The 13,014-nt window shown below is 35.3% G+C and overlaps 1 protein-coding gene across 1 annotated transcript in view; it reads right to left on the reverse strand.

Moving 5' to 3' along the window:
- Positions 1–13,014, reverse strand: part of LOC150082787 (uncharacterized) — a 90,553-nt gene that overhangs the window by 41,335 nt on the left and 36,204 nt on the right. The window contains exon 4 of the mRNA XM_090378283.1: positions 12,098–12,301. Within this exon, the coding sequence (XP_090234409.1) occupies positions 12,098–12,301 (204 nt within the window). The remainder of the gene's footprint in view (positions 1–12,097; positions 12,302–13,014) is intronic.

The raw sequence follows: 13,014 nt of genomic DNA on the forward strand, positions 1-13,014 counted from the left end.
GCATTGTACCTTTTCAATATAATGACAACGTATCACTCACTGGCTGCAATAGTGGCACAACTCAAAATTTTTAATTTTTTGAGTTAATACAACTAATGAGGTTGGGATAGTGGACTCCACATTTATGCAATAACAGTACAAAGTGGGTTCAATATTACCTCGCTAGGTGTCATTATGCCATCTGAGTTTTTAATGCATCGAGAAGCGTCAACAGTGGCACTTCGTCAGTGTGCTCCAACCTTGGGACTGAATGGAGCAGGGTCTGTGTGCAACAGTGATCCTTTTTGAATTGTGCTAGTATTGGAGTGTAATGCAACCTTCTTGCTTATAATATCAATTGGCATTATTTTAGTTCAGCCACTATTGTATTTGAAATTTATTATAACAACTTATTTGTATTCTGCAATGAACTTTCGAATCAACACCACTGCACACAAATTTCTTGTTGTAGGTCATATGTAAAACGTGGGTGACTGTGCACACTCATTATTATAGAAAAATATTAAAAGATCGCTAAAGTCTGGTCCTGTATTCATCCCATCACAATATGTTATGTTAGCTAGAACTGACAGAAAGACAGGAAACCCTTTCAAGGTGACAGAGATGACATTGCAATTTTTACGACCTGAAAGATTTGGCCCGACGCACTTCTATGAAATTTAATGAAAATACTGATGAAGTAAAATTAAACTTCAATGACATTGCTATCTTTAAAGTAGAAAAGCAGCATTCATACTTTTTCTTTTACAAAGCATCATACAAATAGGATGATTATAAATCAGTTAATGTTAAAGGTAGTAAAATATGAACACCTTTGGCATCATTTGTAGATTTAGAATTGATAAAAGCCTACAAGAGTTCCATTTCGATTTCGAAAAAGAAGCATAGTGAATTCCACTGTACGGTGAACAATAACATAATTCCCAAATATCATGCCAGCTTTTATAAGTATAAAAAGTTAATTTACGGAAGGATTAAAATTTTCTAAGAATGACTAAATTCTTCCATTTTGCTTGTTTGTGCACCAATAATTACGTACTAACTTCTTGTTCTTATTTATGCTTTACTACAATTATGTTCTCAAAGATTAAAATGTAGTTCATACATGTTGGTGGATTTTTGGCTGCTGTAAAGGGATAAGTAGTTTTAATTTTTACCGTATTCTTTGTTAATTAACGTAGTACATTGTGTTTTATAGAGATATTAAATAGGTTTAGTAGTGTTCTTTAAATTCTTATTTTGAATTTAACCAGCGATTTTTGAAAGTTGACTCCTGGTGTTGGTGCCAATATTGTTGAACTAGCCGCCATATTGTAGTCGATAAGAAATAGCGTAATACGAACTACTCAATTAGGAATCTGTTAGCTTATTATAGTATTATCAATTAATCAAAAATATTAGTAATCTTATTAAATTTCATTGTTAATTAAATTGTATTTAAACAGAAATTATGACCCAGACTAGCGAGAATGCTGTGACTCGGTGAAAAAATGAAGGGGGCGATTCTCCAACGCATCACAGTCTCAAAAAATGTGCGAAAGGTGAAGTGTTTGCCGACATTTCTAAAACAGGACATGATCTAGCCAAGGAGGAAGCCTTTGTGTGTGCTAGGTGTCTAGAGTGTCAAGAAATTAGGTGCCAACTCAACATTCTGATGGGCATCTATGAGAGCTTAAGGTCTAGGGTAAATGCCCTCGAAGAAATTAATGAGGGGTCCATCAGGCTCTCAGCTCAATGACAGAGCTCACTCCTGTGCATCAGGCAAAACAGAGGCAATCTCCAAGGCAGAATGCGCTGGTCCCAAAGGAACTAGTTATTGTTGGTGACTATTGTCAGGGAGACAGGGAATATACTATGCAAGGATAGGTGGAACAGGACCAGGGAATATCTGCTAAGGGCAAAACTTGACGTTGTAGAGCAGATATCTTTTAAGGGCACAAAAGGTGATGTTGTTGTACATGTTGGAACTAATGACAATAAGAGTAATAGATCTGCAGATTTACTCAACAAGCACAGGTCAATGTTGAAAAAAAGTCGCAAGTTAGGGTTGAATGTGAAAGTGTATGCAATTCTGTCCAGACATCATAGGAGGGATTATATGATGAGAGACTTGTTGATCAATTCAGCCCCGGAGAGATTGTGCAAGGCTCAAGAGGTAGAATTTTTTTCAGCCTGGTCTGTGCTTGTTGACAGGAGAGACTGCTTCTACAGGGATGGGGTACACTTAAATAGAAAAGGTGCAAGAATATTTGCTGATGCTATAGAGGCAGTGTTAGGTGGGTCGGAAAACTGCTAGCTTGGTGGGATACACAGACCAAAAGGTTAACAGTGGCCGCAGGCAAAAGCAAAAGTGATTCTAGCACTGTTTCTATTAGAATGATCAGCAGCCTGAAAAGCAAGGTAATGGAGATTTCCAGGACTGTTGGGAGTCATAGTGGAACAAGTAAATACATGGGCTGTGTTAGGGTAACTAAGAGTAGGAACAGATGCATGTAATACTTCCAAGCCGATGTGTCAACAACTAACAAAAAAAAAAAAAAAAAAAAAAGGGAAAATATATACTTCCATGTACACCAATGCTAGGAGTATAGTTAATAAATTTGATGAGCTTGAAGTGCTAGTCAAGACATCAAAGGCAGATATTGTTGGGATATCAGAGACGTGGTGTCACACAGATATAAGCAGTGCAGAATTGGAATTTGGAGGGGTACAATGTGTACTCCCCAAATTCCAATTCCAAATTGACAGGACAGGAAAGGAGGAGGGGTTACGCTGTTAGTTAAGAAACACACTGCTCAGGTAGCTGATAAACTAAATGAGTATTTTGCATCTACATTCACACATGGGGAGTTATTCAATGAGGGAGTGCCAGAGGTTTATCAAACTCTAACAGGGAGCTAAGTGATTTTGTAATAATTGAGAGCAAAATGGAGGAGAAATTGAGTTAAACATAAAAAAAGGTAATCGGGACAGTTGGGATCTATCCAGTTATAATGAAGGAGGCAGCAAGGGAAGTAAGCAAACCCTTAGCCATAATTATGAGAGCTTCCTTGGACTCAGGGGAGGTCCCCATGGACTGGAGGTGTGCAAATGTATAACCAATTCACAGAGGGGGTTCATAAGGTGACACAAGTAACTACAGACCTGTTAGTTTAACTTGTGTTCCGGGGAAAATAATGGAATCACTAGTTAAAGAAGCATTGCAGGATCATCTAGCTGAAGTAATAGTTAAGACACAGCATGGATTTGTTAAAGGGAGGTCTTGTCTGACCAATTTGATTGGATACTATGATGTAGTCACAAAGGAACTGAATGCCAAAAATAATTTTGATATCATATACTTGGATTTCAGACTGCAGTACAAATTTGAGAGGAATGGCATTAAGAGTAAGTTGCTCCAATGGATAAAGGGATGGTTGAGTGGGAGAATCAATGGACATTGCTCTTCGTGGACAAATGTTATTAGTGGAGTTTCCCTGGGTTCAGTGTTGGGCCCATTGTTGTTTTGTATATTTATCAATGATATTGATGAAGATATATCAGGTTTAATGTCTAAGTTTGCAGATCATACAAAGGTTGGCAGGATTGTTAATGACAGTAAAGACAGTATGCTACTCCAACTGGATCTAGATAAGTTGGGCAAATGGGCTGAGAACTGGCAACTGAAGTTTAACATTGACAAATGCAAAGTACTGCATATGGGTAGCAATAACCAAAGAGAAATGTACCAACTGTGTGGTACTACACTCAGGGAAGTGGAAAGACCTGGGGGTAATTATGCAGTGAAATATGAAGTTCGCTGAGCAGTGCAGACAGGCTGCCAGGGCAGTTCATGGAGTCTTCTCAATGATATATAGACATTTTGCTAGCAGGGGCAGGGAGGTGATTATCCCATTATACAAGGCAATGGTCAGGCCACACCTAGAGTACTATGTAGAGGTCTGGAGGCCTCATTTTAGGATAGATGTAGAGTTGCTAGAACGAGTACAAAGAAGGGCAATAAGATTGGTGAGGGGAACAAAGGAGTGCTCTTACCAAGAAAGGCTTAAGTTATGCAAATTGCAGTGCCTGGAGAGTAGGCACGTGTGAGGTGATCTGATTGAGGTGTACAAGGCCTCGAATGGGTTGAGCAAGCTGAATGCTGATAGGATTCTTCCTCTTGCTCAGATTAAGAACCTGAGGTGGCATAGATTCAAATTGAGGAAAGATAGTTGTAGAATAGATGTGTGGAAATTTTCCTTTAGTCAGCGGGTAGTTGATTGGTGGAACAGACTCCCATCTTTTGTTGTGGCAGCTGAGAGCCTAAATAAATTTAAGGTTGAGCTGGACAGGCATCTGGAATGAATGGAGGGGCGAAATGGGATTTTTTTGGCTGATGCTGCATAAGCTTTCTTTCTTGCATCGTATGCCTCTACTCATGCTAATGTTCCTGAGTTTATGTATATAAATAAAGCTCTTGTTTAATGTTTTTTTTTTTTTTTTTTTTTTGTTCTTCATCCTAATTACTCGGAGACTCAAGTCACAAATTGAGTGTTTGTTGGTGGAATAGTGTCACAACTCAAAAGGGGAGTTAAATTTTCGAGTATTCTGGTTACCCATAAGGGAATGTTGACCAAGCCAGCCTAATTTCGAGTACCGCTGGGCATGATGAGATGAATTGCAATATATTTCAACAATTACATAGTTTCTTCAATTCTGAACAAACTAATTTTAAAAGCCAAATTTTTCTCATCAAATATCTCAGAATTACCAGAATTACAATTTTTGAGTTATGCCACTATTGCAGCCAGTGAGCAATATAATGCATAAAAATAAATTTTCTGTTTATACTCCGGCACGACAACCAAGTCAGTAGAGTTAATAATAAATCTTTAATACAAATATTTATCATATTTAGTAGTCACAGGCTTGAACCCCGGTCCATTCAAGGAACGTGTGCTATGCACTCTCGCTACTGACCACTTGGCTAAACCTCTCCTGGAATAGAGATAATGGCAAATAAACTAATTTCATCACTAAAAACAATACTTAACATATAGTATACTGATTGGAATGACATATGAAGCAGCAATGAGGTTTAATGAGCAGCAGTACCAGCCACTTAGTTTAATAACTAACAAGATCAGCATTGAATGAAATAATACTGTTTAAATATTTATAGATATTTCAGATATGCAAATTTGTATCCAGATTAAAAATGGATCAGATATAACAAAAAAAAAAAAAAAAAAAAGAAAGAAAGAAAAAAAAAGAGGGGGGGGGGGAGAAATCTGGCAGTCAGATATGCATAAGTTTACTGTACACGTCTGAACCTCTTTTGTTCAAACGTCTTCAATAAAAAGTTTTCTAGATAGTTACAGAGAACAGTCTTCCCATTAAAAAAAAAAAAAATGAAGAAAAAAACTAATCCAATTAAGTTCAAGGACCTTTATTGAAACTGACTTTACTGACTCTCTTCCTGCTCAAATTCTCTTAGAGTACTAAGATGAAATTCACTGTGACAAAAAAATTTCTTTGACAATGCAAGCTACTGATTGTAATGCTCAACTGGATTCAATTTATATGCTTCTTTTGTATCTTATACAGTCAACATTTCCCTCCTGCATAATTGTTGTGTCTGATGATATTTTATTCTTTCTAAGTAACTCCATTCTAAATAGAAAAAAGTCAATCCTTTAAGCTGATCAGGTTTATACCAAAATCATTTGTTGGCATTCCTCAAGGAGGTATTTTACTTGCACTTGTATTCTCCTTCCTTATGCCCCTTTACTTATACTTGATCTTTTTTGTAACGGCATGTGCCAATGCATTGAAAGTGTGGTCTGTTTTGCATTCCATGGTCAAAATAATCTTGAATAATCCAAAAAGGTGAAACTATGTTTAAATATTTTAAGTGACTACTTAACTACTTCAGGATTTATCTAAATTAGTCCATCTTATTATTACTAAGCATTTCATTTCCTTACATTTTTCTCTCTGTCTTGAAAATGTTCTGGTTCAGATCATCAGGATCTTGTTGCTAACTTGTTATTTAAATTTATATTCAAGCCACACCTTTGGTACTCTAAACTTAATCACCATAGCAGGTGTGCTAGTTTTCAAAAAAAAAATCCTTAACATTAAAAATATATTGATGTAAATTTTAGTACAGTATTTCTTTGGTAAGGTCTTCACTTTCACTCTACATTACTGATATTATAAATGGACAATGCAGTCATAAAAAAAAATAAAATAATAATTGGTCTCATTTGGTAAACAAAACTTGTATATAAACTGATTAAACTAATTCATGAATAGAAATAAATGTTCACCACAGAGATGTTAAATTCAGTTTTTCTAAATGCCAAAAAGAGGAGGGACCTCCAAAGAATAAGCATGGTTGATGTGCATTTTATAGTTGGGTCAAAAAAAAAAAAAAAAAAAATTCACAATTAAGTATTTTTTTTTTTATGTAAACCCCAAACACGAGGTGTTAGAACCTATAGTACTTAGTACCGTGCTTGGGTTGGAGGTTGAGAAGACAAAATAAGATATTTGTTGACATTGGACTTAAACTTCGGTAGACTGTAATTTTCAGGAAATACATATGAAGGAAGGTTGTTTCAGAAAACGGCAGTTGAATGAATAAACGAGGAAGATGAAAAGTTGGTTCTGTGGGTTTGAAGTTCGACAGTAAATGGATGTTGGCGGCACGTGTTCGGACTGTTTTGAAAGAGAGAGAGCGGGAATTATAGAAGCTAATTCAGAAGAACAGTGCCCATGGAAGTATCTGTAGAAGAGGCACGCAGCAGAAACAGTACGTCTATGACACAGTGAGTGGAGAGACTCTGTTAGAGATGAATCATTAATTAACCTAACTGCCCTCTTCTGAATGGAATCAAGAAGCCTCAGAGAGGTTTTGGGGGCACCCCCAGATGTGGGAACAATATTCCATGGCTGGGCAGATTTGCGATTTATACAGAGTGAGCAGCTATTTGGAAAAAAAGTAATGCTGAGAGCGAAAGAGAAAACCAAGTTTTTTAGATGTAGAGGAAGCAATATTTGTAATGTGCTTGTGCCAAGAGAAATTAGAAGTCAGGGTAATCCCCAAAAGAGATATATCATTTTGCCTAGAAATCGGAGTGTCATTAAAGATAAGCATAGGAGCAGAAGAATCCTTTTTGCGAGATATAATATAAGACAAGACTGAGTTTTAGAAGGGTTGAAATTAACTAAGTTGTCTTTGCCCCACTGGAGAATTACCTGAAGATCGGCATTTAAGGAATTGGTAGCAGATTTTCGAGAAGTTGAAGCTGATTGAGTAGACAAGGTTTCTCAAAATGGAAAGTGGAATGCAATGTGCTATCATCGGCAAAACTATGGATAGGATTTCCAGTCAATGGAAGAAGGTCATTAATATACAAGAGGAAAAGCGTGGGGGAAAGAACTGAACCCTGGGGGACACCGGCATTATTGGAGAAGTTAGAAGACAGAGAGCCATCTACCATCACCCTCAGTGATCGATCAGAGAGAAAACTGGATAACCAATTACTAAAAATAGTTGACAAACTTGACAGTTGTCAAGTTTGTCAACCTGACAGCTGTCAAGAGCCTTTGAGACGTCAAGAGCAACTACTTGAGTTTCACCGAACCTTTCCATTGAATTAGTCCATAAATGGGTAACATAAGCCAGAATATCACCAGTGGATCGACACTGATGGAATCCATACTGGCGATCGTTGATCAGACGGAAGGTTTCTAAGTAGTTTAAAATTTGGCAGTTAATTGATTTCTCAATTACTTTAGAAAGAGTAGAAGTAATTGCAATGGGACGATAACTGGATGGAAGGGATTTGTCACCCTTTTTAATAACTGGCTGGATATGAGCAAATTTCCAAGCAGAAGGAAAACACCTTTGGAATAAGAAAGTGAAAAAAGGTGGCAAAGAATAGGAGTAAGTTCAGGAGCACAGGTTTTGAGAACAAGTGGAGAAATACCATCGGGACCTGGAGCTTTCTTAGCATCAAGATTCGTCAAAATCCTTCTGACATCCTTTTGACGGAAGACCACAGGAGGCATTGAATGGAGCGTGTTGGGAATAGTGGGAGGTGTTTTACCAAGATCGTTAATGCACGAGTTGAAAGAAAAATGGGATGCTAGCAGGTCAGCTTTATCCTTGGCTGAAGTGACAACAGAACCATCTGGTTTGGACAGAGGTGGGAAGAGATGGGCAAAAGTTGCGGCCAATAGCTTTGGCAAGAGACCAGAATGCTCGGCTACGATTAGGGCAAGAAGCAAGTTTTGTATTCTTAGCCTGTTCAAACTCTAGTTTGGACTAGTTAATAACTGCTTTACAATTGTTGCGAGCTTTGGTGTAGGCAGAAAATGAAACTGAAGAATTAGAAACAAGCCAATTACGATATGCAACATTCTTCTCTTGAACAGCCTTAGCACATTTATTGGAAAAACCAAGGTTTAGATAAAGGACGAGATTTTAAAGTGGAGTGTGGGGTAAAGGATTCCATTCCTGCAAGAATAATTTCACTGACACGATCTGAGCAAACGTTGACATCAGAACTTTTGAAACAGTAATCCGACCAAGGAAAAGAAGAAAAGAAGTGTCGCAGGTCATCCCATTTTGCATTCTTGTAATGCCAAACAACACGAGGTTGGGAATAGCCATGAGATAAAGGTTCCATTGGAGAACAGACAATCGCCAAGCTGTGATCTGAAGTGCCTAAAGGACTTCTCACTTCGACAGTGTACTTAGAAGGGTTGTTTGTGAGAAAAAGATCAAGCGTATTGGCTGTATGATTAGGATTGTCCGGTATTCTTGTAGGTAAATGAACAATCTGTGCAAGATCATTAGTAATTGCAAAAGCCTCAGCATCTCGACCAGCTGGGTCGGTGTGACTAGAAAACGGAAGCCAGCTGGAGTTGTGAACATTAAAATCACCAAGGAAAATTACCTCACTGTTAGGAAAGTTGGACTGGAGAAAGTCAAAGAGCGCCAAGTGATCAGTGGAGTTGGGAGGAAGATTTATATGTAAAAAAGATGCTAAATGGCAAATGTGGCATATGTTATGAAAATGATCCTATTTCATAAGTTTATTAAATATTTAAGAAGTATTTTTATCATATATGTTTTAAAATACATTTCAAAAGATATCCTTCTGTACATATACATAGAAAGGCACCACCTGTTGCGAAGATCATGAAAAATAAAATAAATAATAATAAAACACTTGTATACTAAAATATATATATTGTATACTATTCATTCTCTTATTATTACCTATTTATTTTGACATTATTCATTGTAATGTCAAAATAAACCTAAGTATTATACCAACATGACACCTTGTCAATGTAATGCTCTGTTTTCTAGTTTTCAGTTCATTCAGCAATTTAATATGCTAGCAGCACATCAGGGATTTTAATACAAAACTTATGCACCATTTCAATGAATTAAATTTTCAGCGCCATTCCCAGTAAGTCCAGTATCTGAATTTATATTTCCCCACCCCACTATCAGCAATGTAAACTCTATACCCAACCACCTAGACTCTGACAGAAGGATTTTAGATTCCACTCACCCCTCTATTCAGACATTAATTTACAAATACTTGTATCTCTAAAATTACAGTTCATACTCTCTCTCCTTTTCATGACATGTATACAGGGAATTTCAATTAAAAGACACACTGGGTATGTCTTGCTTATTTTTAGGTCAGGCTATTTGTTGTTGGGACCTTTTGTTGTACTTGGGGTGAAATTTTTGAATTTGATAAAACTGGATTATGCATTACCATTTCAATTTTATGATTTCTAAATCATATATTTTGCCTAATCAACTGCTTTTTTTTTCTTAACGGGAAAGTTGTTTCCATTAGTAGTTTAGCCTAAACATGTCATCAGTGTACTTTACTTCTGAAATGAATGCAAACTGATTTTATTTGAAGAAAATTAAAAAAGAATGAAACAACAGTTTATGGGATGTCCATTCTTCAGCATATATGTTTAGTTATGCCAGTTGTATGATTGTAGTTATGCTGGGCCTCCTCATGACACAATAATTGTATTATTATTTTCTTTAGATAAAAATCAGTTTACATTCATTTCATAAGTACACCAGTGATGTTTTCAGACTAAACTGAGGATGAAGTACAACTTTCCCATTCAGGAAAAAAAAAAAAAAGCAGTTGATTATGTGAAATTTAAATTTAGAAACTGTAAAACCTAAATGGTAACATTCAACCCAATTTTAACACCAAATTAGAAAAAAAAAAAAAAAAAAAAAGAGGGTCCAGAAAGCAGCCTAAATCTAAAAAAATAAGCAAAACAGATCCCAGTGTCTTTTAATTGAAACATACACACACACTATGGAAAAAGAGCGAAGAAACAAAATAAATGAGGACAGAAGTAGAAAAAGGTGGAAGAAATACGTATAAAAAAAAAAAAAAAAAAAAATTTAAAATATTAAATACAAGGCAAACTTGAAGCCAAAGTTATAAGCTGATATTTAGACCAGCACCACCTGACCATGCCAAAGCAGGTATGAAATATCACAAATATGATATGATAAACAAACCACAAAAGAAAAACAGAAATAGGAGAATAACAGCAAGGAACAAATAATATTATTTGAACAACAACGTTTGTGATATTTCATACCTTTTTGGTCTCGGCACAGTGAGATGGTGCTGGTCTAAATTTATTATTTATTGGCTTATAACTTTGGCTACAATTACCTTATATTTAATATTTTCAAATTTTTTTAGAAAGTATTCCTTCCATGCTCCTTTTTCTACTTTTCTCCTTGGTTATTTCTTCATTTTTTTTCTCACTTTTTCCATATTGCCTCTATATTATCTATTATATTTATATTATGTGACATGTTGTTGGAATGCATGTGCAGCTACTTATATTTTGAATGTCAATCTCTTTATTTCTACTCTTCCATAATAATTTTTAGTTTTACAGTTTACACCCTAAATATATACACCCCCCCCATATGTGTGTATATATTTCTCATTTTTTACTTAAATTTTCAATAAACAAAATTATGGCAGTGGGTGGAGGGGGGAGCAAAATTCCACATTGCCTTAGGTGCCCAGTGATCTAAATGCACAACTGCTTCCTGGTATTTTTCTGCCCAGAGTGGACCCTTAGCTTGTCTTAATTTTTTTTTTTTAAAGTTTGTACTATATTCCATTATTTGTTTAACGATAATATTTTTCATTTTAATAATATTTTATTAATACAGTAAACTATTTAAAATCTGGCATTCATGGAGATTTGAGAGGGGGTATACCTAGTGGCTAAGCAGTTTTTAGCGAGCAAATTTCAATAAACATTAAGCACAAACAACTGAACTTGTTTACATCTGTTTTCGCAGCCAGCAAGATTTAAATTGTATAAACAATGAAATGGTTTTAATTTACACAACTGAGCAATTTTGCCTTTGTAACAAGTTTCCACGATATTGCACTACTTTCAAAAGATAGCTTCAGTTATAATTACAACTTTGAAAACCAATTTTGAATACTACAAGGCAGCTCATATTGAACAACTTCTTTACAACTGTTTTGTCTGTACATTGTCATTACAAACCACCTGCTATCTGAGGGATCAGTTAGTCTTGAAACAGGCTGTCACAGCATTTTCACCTTTTAAACAAATGGCAGATTAAACTTTTCATGAAGCCATCTGTTTGAAAGCAGTCCAGTACCAGGGCAACTCACTGCAAAGGCAAGTTCATTGTTGTGAGAAGTAAGGTCACTGCATCATCCATGCAGTTTAAATCCTAATGGTTGCAAAAACAGATTGAATAACAAGAAATTGTAGAAAACATCTTATTTTATAAAGAGAAAAGTTACTCTTTTTTTTTTTTAAGATGGATTCTTAAAGACAAATGAGATCATTGATATAACTACCAGTTGCTGTCTTAATTAACTATATTAATACAGTAATAATAATAATTATTTCTTGTTTAGCACTTCTCTAGATCCATGTCCTAGATTGTACAGAACAGTATTTTTTTTCCCAATAGTAACAAAAATTTCCATATAAGATAATTTTTAAAGAAGACAAAAAATAATATCATTTTAAATTTTACCTGAAAGAACACTGATCACATGCATGTAATTCCAAATCTAAAGTATGATGCCGCCAAAGATGACCAGCCATTGACCCCCAATTTTCAAAGCGGATCCCACACTCAAGGCATGCAAAAGCACTGCTACCACTGATATGACACTTTCGATGATACTCAAGGTTATCCAAAGCTCGAAATCGAACATTGCAACCCTTGCATTCACAGCTGCAAAAATGAAAAATTGAAAACTGCATTAAAAAAAAAAGTCATGAAAGCCAATTTGCAGTCATGTACAACCGCTATATATATATTTTTTTTTAAATCTGCAAGTATAGCTAAATAGTTCCATTTTGACTAGTTAGGTACCTACCAACTAGTTACAATGGGAGTAGTCATTCAAAAATAGTTTTTAAAGTACCTTTGAATAACCTATATTTAAGAAATACCATGAATCAGTTTTTACTTTACACTAGTTCATTTAAATCAAGAGTGGTCTTTGGATTTTTGTTTCATTTATGACTAATATCTACATATTCTGCAATTAGTATAGAGCATGACTAAAAAAGTAGAGGCACATTTTATATTTCAATATTTGTTGTACTTTATTGACAAAAAAATCATAAAAAAATAATACTAAATAAATATAGTGGAAAATATAAGCTAAACTAACTTTCTTATGTCTTTAAGTCAATGCCATTAAATTGACCTTCTCAAGCTATACACTAAGCCACACATGAAGAAAACTCTGTACATGTGATTTGATTTGTTATGTTTTGACAAATGTTGAATATCACAGCTCTTATGGATGAAACTTACTCTCATATAATATTTTTTTCTATAACTTCTTTCCAAAAAATGCTAAGTGCTAAAACATGTCAACTAACAGAGCTGCGTAGACTACCAAGTATTCCATCAATAACTCACATTATATTTCTTTG

The sequence above is a fragment of the Mastigoproctus giganteus genome, chromosome 7 (assembly GCF_048544385.1).
Source record: "Mastigoproctus giganteus isolate SK-2022 chromosome 7, ASM4854438v1, whole genome shotgun sequence".
Classification (NCBI taxonomy): Eukaryota; Metazoa; Arthropoda; class Arachnida; order Uropygi; family Thelyphonidae; genus Mastigoproctus; species Mastigoproctus giganteus.